The 17,040-nt window shown below is 43.1% G+C and overlaps 1 protein-coding gene across 1 annotated transcript in view; it reads left to right on the top strand.

Annotated features, from left to right (window-relative positions):
• Window positions 1-4,649: 4,649 nt before the first annotated feature.
• Window positions 4,650-17,040, top strand: part of f11r.1 (F11 receptor, tandem duplicate 1) — a 36,118-nt gene continuing 23,727 nt past the window's right edge. The window contains exon 1 of the mRNA XM_039005963.1: window positions 4,650-4,955. Coding sequence (XP_038861891.1) covers window positions 4,907-4,955 — 49 coding nt within the window. The 5' untranslated portion in view covers window positions 4,650-4,906. The remainder of the gene's footprint in view (window positions 4,956-17,040) is intronic.

Below are 17,040 nucleotides of genomic sequence, written 5' to 3'. Positions count from 1 at the left end.
CCATCTCACGCTGAGAGTGGGTTCACAGCCAGAGTTTGCCATTATCAACGCCAACCATGGAGCAATTAGGGTTAAATGCCTTGCTCTCAAGGGTACATGGACAGATTTGTCCCCTTATCAGCTCTGGGATTCAAACTAGTGACATTTCGGTTACTGACCCAAAAATCTAACTGTTAGACTACCTGCCGCCCTTATTACTTTCAAGTCAGTCAAGTTTATTTGTCATATGCAGAATACACATGGTACACAGTACAATGAAATACTTGCAGGTGTTATGATACTGATGGTTTGTCCAGACTGATGGTTTGTATGGTTGTGGCTACCAGTACAGCTCCATCTAGGTGTCGCGTCGGATAACGGTTGACAATTCTAGAATTTCAGCTAAGCCTTACCCTTTTCCTAACCTTAACCTCATTCTCCTAACCTGTTATGTTAATTATCCTCACCTGCCATGTTAGTTCTTCTAACCTGCTATGTCAATTATCCTAACATGCCACGTTAATTCTCCTAACTTGCTATGCAAACAAACCACCAGTATCACCACAATGCGACAATAAAAAGAATAGGAGTAAGTAAAAAAATATATTTTTTAAAGCTCAATGGAATAAAATAGAATACATTTAGCAGAAATATAAATACAAGGAAGGTACTCAAAACAAATTTGCAGTAGGATATTTACTAGCCCCAAGGTTTGCCATAGTGCCCTATAAGCTCATTATAAAACTCACCGCCCTGGATTTGAACTCCTCCCTATGCAACTGGGTTCTGGACTTCCTGACGGGCCGCCCCCAGGTGGTGAACGTAGGAAACATTACCTCCTCGACACTGATTCTCAGCACAGGGGCCCCACAACGGTGCATCCTCAGTTCCCTCCTGTATTCCCTTTATACGCACAACTGCGTGACCTCACATTTCAAACTCCATCATCAAGTTCTCTGACAACACAACATTAGTAGGCATGATTACCGACAAGGACAAGGCAGCATACAGTTAGGAGGTAGGAACTCGGACGGCGTGGTGCCAGGTAAACAACCTCTCCCTCAACGTTAGAAAAACAAAGGAGATGATTGTGGACTTTAGGAAGAACCAGGCTGGACACGCCCCCATCCTCATCAACGGGGACGCCGTAGAGACGGTCAGTATATTCAAATTCCTCGGCGTACACATCTCAGAGAAGCTGAAATGGTATAACTATCCGGACACCGTGGTGAAGAAGGCACGACAGTGACTTCAACACCCCCCCGGCTACTCCCCCTATGAACGTTACCTTTTTTTTAAATTACCATTTTCATTACTTTATTTCACTTAGTCGTGCATGTTGTAGCTCAGAGCCTAAGATTTTCACTGTACCCTTTAATCACACCCGCAACCCTGTACATGTGAGTATTAAAACACTCAATTTCTAAACTCAGTTTTCTCCTATCACAGCCATTAAACTCTGTAACTGTTTTAAAGTCACCACTGGCCTCATGGTGAAATCCCTGAGCGATTTCCTTCTTCTCCGGCAACTGATTTAGGAAGGATGCCTGTATCTTTGTAGTGACTCGGTGTAATTCATAACTTCACCATGCTCAGAGGGATATTCAATGTCTGCTTTTTTCTACCAATAGGTGCCCTTCTTTGCGAGGCATTGGAAAACGTCCCTGGTCTTTGTGGTTGAATCTGTGTTTGAAATTCACGGATTTGATTATGCTGACCAGCGGGCCACCGGGTATGAGGTCACATCATTGGTCGAAAGCAGGGAGGGAGGGAGGCACGCCCTTCTCAAATCGAACAGTAATCTGCACCACTCGGTCATTTTGTCAACAAAGCAGCATGATGCATCGTCCAGAAACATACATCTATTTTTCATAAAATCAATGTTAGAATTGTCTAATTAGTTTTCATTGGGAAGGCAGATAAAGCGTTTTTATCAAAAGCAATCCATTTTGCATGGGAAACAGAATCCTAGTGATTACTACACTTGCTTAATTGCGTCACTTTTGTTTTGAGCAGACTTCGCCGTGGGCTTTGAACGCGGCACCTGGCTCACCCCCGGGAGGCGGCCCAGTTCAACATCGAATGCAATCAACTTTCAGCCAATGTAAACCAAGTCTACACGGGCGCCCGGGCGAGATTAATCAAACCACCTCATGGATTTACGTCACAGAGTTTGTGACGCCTGTCGTTTGGTGAGACGTAGACCCAGTGGCAATGGCGAGATTGAGAATACCGTCTGTCTTGTTGAGTTTTGACAGAGTTTATTCCTGGTCAGGTCAGGCAGAGAGGAAGAAATAGTCCCAAATCGGCTGAAAATCTGTATGGAGGTCAATGAGAGGGTGGCGAATTTGGTCAACAACAAAAAATGTATGACTTATTTGCTACGTGAGGTTTGTTTGATCGAATAGAAGTTTCGTTATGCTTAAATTGTTATGAGTGTACTGATATAAGTAGGACACGTGACATCCCTGCAACTTTGAGAATAAACACTTTATATCAGAGTTGTCTCGAGATGGTTATGCATATTCATGGCATGAGGTTAGTAGTGTAGTATCTCTCTCCATTGAAAACAGGCAGTTGATGTCAATATTTTAAAAAGGATTACAATAATGAGATGTATCCTCCAATTCAAAGAAAGGATAGGCGGGAGCTAGACAGCCCACTGTGCGGTTTTGTGGACAACGACTCCCATTGTTAGGGCGGAGAGACATGTATCTTGTCAGTATATCCATAATCTTTGGGTTAAGTTTTATTTGCTATTCTGTGAGGGTCTATGTTACAAACCCGCTTTGGTGCTTTAGGTGCCAAGGATTCGGACATGTTGCAACAGTGTGTAGAAGGGAGATCCCACAATTTGAGAAATGTGCAGGAGGGCATAGTCAGAGAGAGTGTACATTTGGGGGTGCCCATGCAGCTGGAGATCAGAAGTGCCCTGTGAGAGAAAGACAAGTTGAGATTGACAGAGTTTGAGTAGGGCAGAAACTTTTCTATGCTGAGACAGTGAAGAGAGTAGAGGATAGCCCAAGTGTGAGTGAGTTGACTGGAAGCCCCCCAGTGAGTATTCCTATGCCTGAAGAGAGAGAGCCATAGAGGATGAGTTTTAGTAAGGTTGGATTTCTTGCATTTATAGCCATGATAATCAACTGCACTGCACTGATGGAGTGGAAATCACAGAAGATAGATGTGGTAGTTGCAGCAACAGATACATATTTGGGTGTGAGAGATTTTAGTGCAGAAGATCTACAGGAAGTTTTGAGAGAAGGGGTTCCATCATCCCAGGTCGACGGTCTGGTGTAGGATCGTTTAGGGCCAAGTAGTGGAAAGGGGTGGTGGGTTTTGGGGGATAGTGTGTAGGTGCAGGGTTACATTATAGTGCAATTTAAGTTTTTCCCGTTCCCCGTTCCCCTTTTCTCTGAGTTCTGTCAAGACTGAATGGTCGAAAACACAGGAGAACTAGAAAACAGGAACTAACAAGAATCATGAGTACGGGGAAGTTATTTCTGGGTTTTAGGACTACTTTGGAGGAAGACCAATCATACCACTGGGCAGAAGATGGCGGAGGTGGATGTTTTGTTTGAAATTGATGGCGTGTCGAGTGGAGATGAGAGTGAGAAGGATTGGATTACAGTGGTCGTGGAGTCTAGTAAATCCAAGCCTAGTTCTGACTCTTTTTTACTCAGAGTGAGGGTGTTCGATCGATCAAGATACCTGGGAGATCCGTTTGAAGTCTCAATGAAAATTATAGATGCGTTAGATGAGGTGGCGTACGTGAAAATAACAAGATTTTTTCAAATGTTGTATGTCCGAGGAGCAGAAGGAGCACGCTTTGCACCTGAAAAAGATATCGGATTGGAACATGTAGTATGTGGATCTGTGAAGCAAGGGGGTGCAGAAGTGAGTGCAGAGGATATAACTGAAGAAGTAGAGGCAGTGGTTGGTGCACACCGACTGACCCGTATGGTCATCCTTTATTTTGTTATTTGAAGAAGAGTCTCTCCCGTCATACGTACATTTGGGTGATGTGAGATATCCTGTAAGAGCCTTTGTGCCCAAACCCTTCCGGTATGATAATGTAAACTATTGGGACATGTGTCAAGTGTATGTAGACATGCTGCAATTATGGTGGCGAGCATGCACCAGAATTCATGAAGTGCCTGTTGAATGAGGTGAAGGAGACCGAGGTGTCAAGAATAAGGGCTGTCCAGCATGTCTCCTATCCGGAGGCGGTGAGAAGAGTCGAAGAAGGGAGTAACTTTGAAGAAACCATGGTAGTTGGATTAGAGACATCAATAAATGTTGCTCACCAAATGGATCCTGACATGTTGCATGTTAAAACATGTGGACTTGTTTATTGCATTGGTTATAAACTGTACAGCACAAACAAAGATGAAATCTGAGAAAATAGGCATCAATTGTGAGTGCAGCTGAACGTGTTTTGGGACTCAGGGATTTTACAGCAGAGGCAAAATAAGGAATCCTGTCGAATGTTCCCGTCCACACAGGCCCCTGAGCCTGTTTAGGGATGTGATTTGGATTATCACTGAAGAAGTGGAGTATTTTTGTATTTTGTATTATGTCCCGCAATGGATTTTTTTGGTTTTGTTTCAATACCCCGTACAATAGGTGGCAGCAATACACCAATAGGTGTAGTCTGCCACAAAAGTTAAAAGAAGAAGAAGAATCATTCCTTTCTACAGGTGCAGTTAAAAGAAGACTCGTCATACTGTTCTACAGGTGCATTCGGTAGGGCGTCGAGTTTTTGTTCTTCGAAATGATATTTCAATCGGAGTGGGCCACAGTTTCAACAATTACTTAACCATACATAGATTTTTGGATTAATCGAAAAGTTTTGATTTGAAAGTGACTATCGAAATCGGACACTTCACCAGCTTTGAAAACAAATAGGGCTTCAATTGTCGGGGCCGATATGTTTGTCGGCGGCTTGGTATCGGTGTTTGTCTTCCTTCATGCAACAGGTTAGTGCTCCTACTGTCGATCAAAACTCCTCTTCTGGTTTTAGATTACGTTTCAATCGGTATATTGTATTGGAAAGACAAACTTGATGATTATAACTAATGTAAAACTATTACTAAACTACAACTACGTTTTTTTGGAAGCATAAGGACCTTATCTTTCATATTAGTAATAAATAACAAATTGCTTATTGATACCTTTTTATAGGGTTAGTGTTCCCACATGGACTTCGCAATGTTACAGCGCTTGTTTACAGAATACTGAGGGAAGATGAAGGCTGCTACCTGGGTTTATTAACGTTAGTTGTCTAGCTTGATCAGAACACATGTGTAAACTAAAAATAAAAAAATAACTGTAGGAAGTGTAGTTACACGAAGCCAACTGTGGGCGCTGAAAACCCTACGGGAGAGAAGGATATTCGATTGCCTGGAAACCCGACGTTGAATTGCATTGAATTCTACCTCGGGTAAAAATGTATTTTGGATCAGAAATGTTTCCTCATCACCTTTTGCCTGTACTGTCTTTCGTTGTCGGACCCCAGTAAGATTAGCTTTCGCTAATGGGAATCCTAATAAATCAAATCAAGCCAGCATGTTGAAAAAAGTGACATTTAAACACGCTCTACCGGTTGTTACCGCTGTTGGTTCTTCTGACGGTAGGAATGTGAGAGTATCCACAGGAAAGTATACCGGAATTCAACATTATGGCTTGTTGAGTTCCTGTGAGGGAACTTTTTTTAAATATCCGAACACTTTTTTTGGTTTCCAGGCAAGTTTTTCGAATTCATCTGCAGCCGAATTGTTTACTTTGCTGTCTTAACCATTGAGTAATGAATGGAAGATTACTTTTTCAGAGTTGGGGACACAACAAGAATTCTTACCCTATTTAAGTATGGCTACTATGGTGCATTCATGTCTTTAATTAGGTGTTGGAGATAGAACAATTTAACAAATTGGGATCAATAAACTAATAGGCTTCTCTTTAGATTGTCATTTTAGACAGTGCAAAACAGCTTCAAATAAATCAGCCCTCAGGACTATTAGCTTAGTTTCAAGAGTTGAATGAAATATTGGTCTAGAAGGCCTTTAAACATTCATAAAATCAGTGCAAGGGGACCTATACTTTCCACCTGTTATGTGGTTATTGCTTTACCTTGGAAACCCTAGCTCTGCCTCCCCACCTCCGAAACTCACACGACAAGCAAACGAGACAATTCTCTGGTTTCATTTTACACACTATAGACTTAGTTCCCGTGCTTTTATCTGGACAAACCATTAATCTAAATGGGGCAAACCAAACTGTTTTCACTCAGTTCAGTCTTCACTGCTACCTTCAGATAAAAGCTGATGAGTTGAGATTGATAAATGATAATGGAGGTTGAGATTGCTTTGTAACTGAGCAGCGCATTGGGAGCTCTACTGTACAAGCTGTACCCTGGACATATAATATCCTCTTTTAATACAACTTCACAGATGCAATAGTGTGTAGAACTGAGCTAAGCTATCCTGTCCTCCATGTACCTGATGAGGCCCATACCAATGTTCCCTCTGTTTTTCACCACTGAGCAAATTTCAGGTTTGCTGAGCGCAAACTTGAATGTTGTGAGACTTCTGTGCAACTTCCAGTGCGCGTTTACTGTGCACATAGGCTGTACTCACTTTTTAAGTTAGTTTCTCAGACAGTGATCAAGTAGGCTACTGTGGCTGTCTGATCTTAATATAGGCCTACCATCAAACAATGGAGAAAATGCATCCCATAACATTTTAACATGTAAATAGCTATCATTCAGCCTACAGTAGCAGCCATTGTGTGGTGTTCAATGTAGGCCTACATTCCATGAGTCTTAAAAAAAAAAACATGCAGGGCTTGATATTAACCTGTTTATCCACTTGTTTTTCAGACAAGGAGGTGGCTGAAAATGTTTGCAAGAAACCACTTCAAAAAATCAAATGCATTATTATTCCCATACCACTATTACAAAGAATTAGGGCTGGGAGATATGGCCAAAATATCATATCACGGTAATTTACATTTTTTGATGGTATGACTGTTTTTGAATAATAGTTTTGCGTGAACCTAGGGTGGCAACATATACATTTTAAGTGATTTCAATGGTACTTTCTCCATTCTATTGCCAATATATCACAGCTAAGGGCTGTTCTTACACAATGCGGAGTGCCTGGATACAGCCCTTAGCTGTGGTATATTTGCCATATACCACAAACCCACGGGGTGCCTTATTGCTATTAGTAACTGTCTACCAACGTGATTAGAGCAGTACAAATGAATGTTTTGTCATACCTGTGGTCTGATATCACGGCAGTCAGGGCTCGAACCACCCAGTTTATAATGTTCAATTCATCTATAACCAAAAACAATTTTCATACATTTCTGCATTTCTTGCTCTCAGTTAAGGTAGCAAAAATTGTATTCATGTTGCGAACATTAATACGTTGCGTATTGCTCTTTGATTTAGAAGCACAAACAACATGCTGATTTAGGTCTACATCATCACTGGCATTATCAGGCTGTATAGCTAATTACGTTCGTGCAGACTCAGTACATTTATTAGTTGACTAGCATTAGCCGCTAACACAATTTAGGCCCAACTTGTTAAGAAAAGACAAGCTAGTTTGCAGAAGTAAGAAACAAGCTAGTGTAATTATAGAACGCTAGTGGGTTTATATTAAGAAGCAATGGGAAAACAGCATAGTTGTCATTGTTGCTTGTGCTGCATTGACCATGCAGACATTCCCTCAAGATGACGCCGACCGACATGGAAGCTCTGCCTCTAGCTTCTAAGAAATTTTGCAGTTTTTAAAATTTTATTTTTTGAAACATTAGTCCAGTGTTTTTTTGTGTATTCGTAGTGGACTTCAAGGCAGAGTATATTACTCGCTAATGTTCAGTCCCTGGACAATGAAGTAGATGAGTTCAGGGCAAGGATCTCCTTCCAGAGACATCAGGGACTATAACATACTGTTTCACAGAATCATGGCTCTCTCTGGATTTACTTTCCCCGTCCATACAGCCAGTTGGGTTCTCAGTACATTGCGCAGACAGGAATAAAGAACTCTCCGGGAAGAAGAAAGGCGGTGGTGTATGTTTCATGACTAACTACTCATGGTGTGATTGTGATAATGTACAGGAACTCAAGTCCATTTGTTTACCATACCTAGAATACCGACGTATTATCTCCCAAGATAATTATTTTGTTATAGTCACAGCCGTGTATATTTCCCCCAAGCTGATACCACTACGGTCCTCAAGAAACTACACTGGACTTTGTACAAACTGGAAACCACATCCTGAGGCTGCATTTATTGTAGCTGGGGATTTTAACAATTCAAATTTGAGGAAAATGCTAACAAAGTTCTATCAACACATTTGCCTGTAGTACTCACACTTCAACTCAAGACCATTGTTACACTCCCTTCTGGCATGGCTACAAGGCCCTCTCCTGCACTCCCTTTGGGCAAATCAGATCATGACTCCATTCGGCTCCTTCCTTCCTATAGGCTCAAACTCAAAAAGGAAGTAGCCATGTTAAGGTCTATTCAATGCTGGTCTGACCAATCGGAATCCATGCTTCAAGATTGTTTTGATCACGAGGACTGGGATATGTTCCGGGTAGCCTCGAAGAATAACATTGACCTATACATGGTGACTGAGTTCATCAGGAAGTGTATAGGGAATGTTGTTCACACTGTGACTAAAACCTACCCAAACCAAAAACTGTGGATAGATGACTGTTTGCTCAACTTAAAGCGCAAACCACCACATTAAAGGTTAAATATATATTAAAAAAATTTACCACTGCAAGGTGACTTAGAATATGGTCAAAATACAAACCGTGTAAAAGCAAACAGGCAATGTCACTACAGAGAAAGTGGAGTCGCAATTCAATGCCTCAGACATGATGTATGTGGCAGGGTCTACAGACAGTCAAGGCAGTCAGTCAAACCAGCCACGTGGCGGACAGTCTTGCTCCTGGATAAGCTAAACACTTTCTTCGCCCGCGTTGGATAAGTGCCGCAACCGCGCCCTGCTCCCAAGGTCTGTGGGCTCCTTCTCCGTGGTCGACGTGAGTAAGACATTTAAGCGTGTTAACCCTCGCAAGGCTGCCGGCCCAGATGGCATCCCTAGCCACGTCTTAAGAACATGCGCAGACCAGCTGGCTGGAGTGTTTATGGACATATTCAATCTCTCCCTATCCCAGTCTGCTGTCCCTCTTGCTTCAATATGTCCACCATTGTTCTTGTACCCAAGAAAGCAAAGGTAACTGAACTAAATGATTATTGCCTTGTAGAACTCATTTCTGTCATCATGAAGTGCTTTGCGACTAGTCAAGGATTATATCACCTCCACCTTACCTGACACCCTAGACCCACTTCAATTTGCATCCCGCCCCAATAGATCCAAAGAGGATGCCATCGCACTGCACACAACCTCTACTATGCTGATCCTCAACACAGGGGCCCCATAAGGGTGTTTGCTCAGCCCCCTCCTGTACTCCATGTTCACCCATGACTGTGTGGCCACGCATGCCTCCAACTCAATCATTTAAGTTTGGAGATGACACAACAGTAGTAGGCCTGACAACAACAATGACTAGATGGCCTAAAGGGAGGAGGTGAGGGCCTTTGAGGAATGGTGCCAGGAGAATAAATAACCTCTCCCTCAATGTCAACAAAACAAAGGAGCTGATCGTGGACTTCAGGAGCCTGAAGAGGGAGCAAGCCCCTATACACATTCACGGGACTGCAGTGGAGAAGGTGAAGAGCTTCAAGTTCCCACAGCGTACACATCACTGACAATCTGAAATGATCCACCCAGTGTTGTGGATAGGGGCGTGTAGTCCAACCACACTGGGCTACAGCGCCTCTTCAACCTCAGGAGGTTGATCATTTCTTGGCCCTTAAGATCCTCACTAAGTAAGCTTATTCAAGCCTGTCTCAAAATAAAATACTACTGCTTTTTGAGAAGAAAAAAAAAGAAGCTCTACCCAACTATTTTCAAAGATGTCTAATGTGACTGACCGGCTCAACGGTCTTATGTAACAACCTTTTTTAACATTGGATAAAATTAGACTTGGAGCTACAAAATTGTATCATACACTACATTTGAGGAACAATGGGAAAGTTATTCTGCTTTGAAAAGTTGATTAACTTGTAAACTCACTTTTGAGAAAATGGCCTTTGAATGTTTTGGGACTACTATTGGAGAGCCCTTTGTCTACTTCCATTTAGCATTGTTCACACCCTCTTATGCTTTAGCCCCACCCATCTAGTTGAGGGTTGATCCAAGCGTTCTGCACTAACAGCAGTCAAGCTAACTTGCTAGCTACTTCCAGACAAATGAGTGAACAGCTCACTAAACATTACTTACCCTAGCAGAGCTGTTTAGGCTGTTTTCATGTTATCCAGAGTGTTGGTGACTAACTGTGCTGTCAGGTTGTCCTTTTGTAAATTGAGCGTTTCGCTCTCGGAGCGGCCTACTGGATGCTCTGGTCGACGAGTAGGGTTGAGCCGATCGTTCTCACAGCTTGGGTGCTTGACTGTCGTTCACTGGCTAGCTTGCTAGCTACTTCCAGACACATGAGAGAACAACCTACTCTGACAATTTTACTCGCCCTAGCAGAGCTGGTTAGGCTGTTTTCATGTTATCCAAGCGTTGGTGACTAACTGCTGCTGGCAACAATTTAAATTGTATTTTTTGCCAACGTTTACTGACACCAGCCATATTCAACTGGTGTTGAGCGTTCGTAAATTCATCAGTTATTCTGCGCTCTGGCACACAGACGAGTGCTCTGAAATCTGAGTAGATGGCCTGACTGAATTTACGAACGCACCCGAAATTGTTACTTTCATAATGGAGTCTTAAGACATGTAGCTAGCTAAACAATTAACCATAATCCCAACTCATTACATTAATACGCTGCATACATCTGCAGGTAGCTAACCTACCAGGATCAATGTTAACCTTCGGCGAGAACTAGCCAAGCAAATGGCTCTGAGATTTGAATAATAAGATCATACGTGTAATGTTAGCAAGCCAGCACTTTTTAACTTGAAATTAAGCCACTTTCTGTCAATTAGAAACGTGTAATCTCTGAATGTCTTACCCGTATACATCATGGATGGATGCGTCTCCGGTCGGATGCCATGGTTGCCCTTAGTTTGAAGATGTAATTCGGAGACCTGTGTTTTCTCATCTCCTTAGCTATTATACTCCTAGCTTCCTGAAACGGGTCACAAATGTAGATGTTTTGTGCTCTTGCTGGAAGCAATCACTCCCATGTTGATGACTACAAATGATCTATACTGAACAAAATTATAAACGCAACATGTGACGTGTTGGTCCCATTTTTATTTAAAAAAATTGTTCAGGATCTGAAATTAAACATCACAGAAATGTTCCATACTGTATGCACAAAAAGCTTATTTCTGTCATTCTGTGCACAAATTTGTTTACATCCCTGTAAGCGGTGCGCATGTCAGCTGTTTGTTCACCCGCACCCGCCCGCAATGGCTAATAACCCTTCCACAACCACGGACTATATGTGAAAATCTGAGGCCCGCACCCAACCCGCGCTACAGACGGACTGCATAACAATTTTTTTTGATGGGGGGGGGGGGTGCATGAGTTTGTTTTGCCTGATTGTAGTTATGTTTCTGCTTATTTCTGGCTTTGTTAGTTAACTTGTCTATAATTAGATACATGTAGCTTCTCCTTTGTCCTGTTGCCCTTGAAGAGAAAAAAAACCTTGCTCAACAGAATGTAATAGAATGCGTCAATCTAGTTTACATTGGTAAAATTCTCCTCTTTCGTGGAACAATGACGTTTATGGACTGGGGAGAAAATACAATAAAGCAATACATATTTTATGGGTGTAATACTATCAGCTTTTATGATGAAGACAGCACCTCTACATGTTTTATAACTGAGCATTGCATTCTCAAGATGCAGAAAGAAATGTGTACATTTGTCATTTTCTGCAGGAGTTAAGGCTGTAGCTCTATTCAGAAGGGACTAGTGTTACTAGACTGTTGGTTATGTATTTATTGCCCCAAAATGTCATTTATTCCAAAGTATGTTTCAGATGGGATACATATTTTCCAAAGTAGCCCCTTTTTTTTAATTAATGAAAATTAAATATCTATTTAAATGACAGTTATGATGGAATCCTAGGGGTTTTTGTCCAGTTGATAACTCAAGCTTGGTTCCCAAGTTTTTCTAAACCATATCAAACCATCTTTGGTGTAGTGTCGCCATAATCATTAGGATATTTTAATGATCCGCAGAAGAAGACGTCCTAAATGCCTTCAGATGTGAGCTTAACTGCTAACTTGAACTTGATATGTGTGTTTAGGCTATGGATGAGAAAGTGAACTTGTTCCAAACGTGTAGCTCAGTTGTATGCTGCATTGCAATTTATACAGCGCTTTTGGATTATTCAGACCCCTTTTTCCACATTTTGTTACGTTTATAGCCTTATTCTAAAAGGGATTCATTTGCTCCCCACCCCCCCCCCCCCCCTCAATCTACACACAATACCTCATAATGAGAATGCAAAAACAGGTTTTTAGAAATTGTTGCAAATTTATTGAAGAAAAAAAACTAATTTACATAAGAATTCAGACCATTCACTCAGATATTTGTTGAAGCACCTTTGGCAGTGATGACCGCATCGAGTCTTCTTGGGTATGACGCTACAAGCTTTGCACACCTGTATTTGGGGAGTTCCTCCCATTTTCTTCTCTGCAGATCCTCTCAAGCTCTGTCCGGTTGGATGGGGAGTGTCGCTGCACAGCTATTTTCAGGTCTCTCCAGAGATGTTCGGTCGGGTTCAAGTCCGGGCTCTGGCTTTTCTCAGTTCATCTTTCCCTGACTAGTCCTGACTAGTCTCCCAGTCCCTGCTGCTGAAAAACATCCCCACCGCATGATGCTGCCACCACCATGCTTCACTGTAGGGATGGTGCCATGTGTCCTCCACACGTGACACTTGGCATTCAGGCCAAAGAGTTCAATCTTGATTTCATCAGACCAGAGAATCTTGTTTCTGCTTTAGGTGCCTTTTGGCAAACTCCAAACGAGCTGTCATGTGTGTTTTACTGGGTGGCTTCCGTCTGTCTACTCTACCATAAAGGCCTGATTTGTGGAGTGCTTCAGAGATGGTTGTCCTTCTGGAAGAGTCTCCCATCTCCACAGAGGAGCTCTGTCAGTGACGATCGGATACTTGGTCACCTCCCTGACCAATTCCCTTCTCCCCCGATTGCTCAGTTTGGCCTAAGCGGCCAGGCCGGGCAGTCTTGGTCGTTCCAAACTTCTTCCATTTTATGAATGATGGATGCCACTGTTTTTGGGGACCTTCATTACAGCAGAAATGTTTTGGTCCCCTTCCCCAGATCTGTGCCTTGACACAATCCTGCCTCAGAGCTCTACAGACAATGCTTTCGATCTCATGGCTTGGTTTTTGCTCTGACATGCACTGCCAACTGTGGGTCCTTGTTATATAGACAGGTGTGTGCTTTTCCAAATGTCCAATCAATTGAATTGAACTCTGGTGGACTCCAAGTTGTAGAAACATATCAAGGATGATCAATGGGAACAGGATGCACCTGAGCTCAATTTCGAGTCTCTACCTTGTACATATTACCTAAACTAACCGGTGCCCCTGCACATTGACTCTGTACTGGTACCCCCTGTATATAGCCTCGCTACTGTCATTTTACTGCTGCTCTTTAACTATTTGTGTTTATTTTTTTTACTATTTTTTTTTTTCTTAAGTGCGTTGTTGGTTAAGGACTTGTAAGTAAGCATTTCACAGTGCATGTGACAAAAAATTAGATTTAAGTGATAGGTGCAATATTGTTTTAATGATGCATTTGGTGATCAATTCATTCCCACAAAACGTATAAACAAACATTCACTGTGAAAGTAGGTTCATGTAGGCCATTCATTCAATTTATCGAATCAGTTTCCTTGCTCAAACTGTGAGCAACACCTGAAACTCTGACATTTTCTCTCAAAACAGGGATGTCAATTTGCAAGGGACTAGTATCATCAGGAATTTGCCCCAAAATAGTAGGTTATTCTGTTTAGTCGTCCAGGATTTCAGTTTTCATTTAACCCATCTAAATGGTAGGCTACAGTTCCCTTGACATGCCATAGGCCCATCTGAAGTCGTCTTGTGACTGTAGAATGTGTGAAGTTACACCAGGAACGCACAATCCCGCCATCAGTGCTCAGTCTGTCCGCAATAGGCTGAGAGGCTGGACTGAGGGCTTGTAGGCCTGTTGTAAGGCAGGTCCTCACCAGACATCACCGGCAACAACGTCGCCCATGGGCACAAACCCACCGTTGCTGGACCAGATGGGACTGGCAAAAAGTGCTCTAAACTGACGAGTCACAGTTTTGTCTCACCAGGGTTGGATTAGCGTTTATCGTTGAAGGAATGAGCGTTATTGAGGTGGAGGGTCCGTCATGGTCTGGGGTGGTGTCACATCGTCATTGGACTGAGCTTGTTGTCATTATAGGCAATCTCAATGCTATGCGTTACAGGGAAAACATCCTCCTCTCTCATGTGGTACCCTTCCTGCGGGCTCATCCTGACATAACCCTCCAGCATGACAATGCCGCCAGCCATACTGCTCATTCTGTGTGTGATTTCCTGCAAGACAGGAATGTCAGCGATCTGCAATGGCCAGCGAAGAGCCCGGATCTCAATCCCAATGAGCAGGTCTGGGACCTGTTAGATCGGAAGGTGAGGGCTAGGTGACTGATAGCTTTACAGTTAATGTTATTTTATAGCCTTTTAGCAATTTTACCCAGCCATCTGAGATGTGCTGTCATAATATCCATGTCTGTGCCCAAACAATTCGAGCTTCTACCTTTTTAAAAATCTGTCTATCCAGAAACAAGTCTCTCACCGTTGCCGCTTGTTATAGACCCTCAGCCCCCAGCTGTGCCCTGGACACCATATGTGATTTGATTGCCCCCCATCCCATGTCAGAGTTCCTACTGTTAGGTGACCTAAACTGGGATATGCTTAACACCCTGGCGTCCTACAATCTAAGCTAGATGCCCTAAATCTCACAAGTTATCAAGGAACCTACCAGGTACAACCCCAAATCCATGGGCACCCTCATCGATATCATCCTGACCAATTTGCCCTCTAAATACACGTCTGCTGTCTTCAACCAGGATCTCAGCAATCACTGCCTTATTGCCTGCTTCCATAATGGGTCTGCGGTCAAACGACCACCCCTCATCACAGTCAAACGTTCCCTAAAACACTTCTGCGAGCGGTTCTTTCTAATCGACCTGGCCCGGGTATCCTGGAAGGATATTGACCTCATCCCGTCAGTAGAGGATGCCTGGTTGCTCTTTAAAAGTGCCTTCCTCACGATCTTAAATAAGCATGCCCCATTCAAAAAACGTAGAACTAAGAACAGATATAGCCCTTGGTTAATCCTAGACTTGACTGTCCTTGACCAGCACAAAACATCCTGTGGCTTACTGCATTAGCCTTGAATAACTGCTGTGGTATGCAAATTTTCAGGGAAGTCAGGAACCAATATACTCAGTCAGTTAGGAAAGCAACGGCTAGCTTTTTCAAAAAGAAATGTGTATCCTGTAGCACTAATTGCAAAAAGCTTTGGGACACTAAAGTCCATGGAGAATAAGAGCACCTCCTCCCAGCTGCCCAATGCACTGAGGATAGGAAACACTGTCACCACTGATAAATCCACGATAATGAAGAATTTCAATAAGCATTTCTCTATGGCTGGCTATGCTTTCCACCTGGCTACCCCAACCCTGGCTAAAGTCTCTGCACCCCCGCAGAAACTTGCCCAAGACCCCCCTGCTTCTCCTTCACCCAAATCCAGACAGCTGATGTTCTGAAAGAGCTGCAAAATCTGGATCCCTACAAATCAGCTAGGCTAAACAATCTGGACCCTCTATTTCTAAAATTATCAGCTGAAATTGTTGTTACCCCTATTACTAGCCTGTTCAACCTCTTTCGTATCGTCTGAGATCCCCAAAGACTGGAAAGCTGCTGCGGTCATCCCCCTCTTGAAAGGGGGAGGCACTCTAGACCCAAACTGTTCAAGACCTTGCCAAGTTAACAGATCACCGACCATTTTGAATCCGACCGTACCTTCTTCACTATGCAATCTTCCCAGCTGGTCATGGGTGCATCTCAGCCGCGCTCATGGTCCTAAACGATATCATAACCCAAGGCTTTCGACCCTGTCAATCACCACATTCTTATCGGCAGACACAACAGCCTTGGTTTCTCTAATGAGTGCCTCACCTGGTTCACTAACTACTTCTCAGCTGGAGTTCAGTGTGTCAAATCGGGGGGCCGGGTGTCCGGACCTCTGGCAGTCTCTATGGGGGTGCCACAGGGTTTAATTCTCGGGCCGACTTTTTTCTCTGTATATATCAATTGATGTCGCTGTTGGTGATTCTCTGAGCCATCTTTACACAGATGACACCATTCTGTATACATCTGGCCCTTCTTTGGACACTTAACAAATCTCAACAAGCTTCAATGCCATACAGTACTCCTTCCGTGGCCTCCAACTGTTTTTAAATGCTAGTAAAACTAAATGCATGCTCTTCAACCAATTGTTGGCTGCACCCACCCGACTAGCATCACTACTCTGGACGGTTCTGACTTTATGTGGATAACTACAAATACCTAGGTGTCTGGTTAGACTGAACTCTCCTTCCAGACTCACATTAAGCACCTCCAATCCAAAATTAAGTCTAGAATCAGCTTCCTATTTCACAACAAAGCCTGCTACACTCATGCTGCCAACATACCCTCGTAAAACTGACTAACCTACCGATCCTTTACAGAATAGCCCCTAACACTCTACTCAGACTACATCCAGTTTGCTATCACAGTGCCATCCCGTTTTGTCACCAAAGCCCCATATACTACCCATCTGCGACCTGTATGCTCTAGTTGGCTGGCCCTCGCTACATATCCGTCGCCAAACCCACTGGCTCCAGGTCATCTATAAGTCTTTGCTTTGCTAGGTAAAGTCCCGTCTTACCTCAGCTCACTGGTCA

Source organism: Salvelinus namaycush, chromosome 12 (assembly GCF_016432855.1).
Source record: "Salvelinus namaycush isolate Seneca chromosome 12, SaNama_1.0, whole genome shotgun sequence".
NCBI classification, from domain to species: domain Eukaryota; kingdom Metazoa; phylum Chordata; class Actinopteri; order Salmoniformes; family Salmonidae; genus Salvelinus; species Salvelinus namaycush.
Note: the sequence above shows the minus strand (reverse complement) of the source record. Positions and strands in the feature narration are given on the sequence as shown.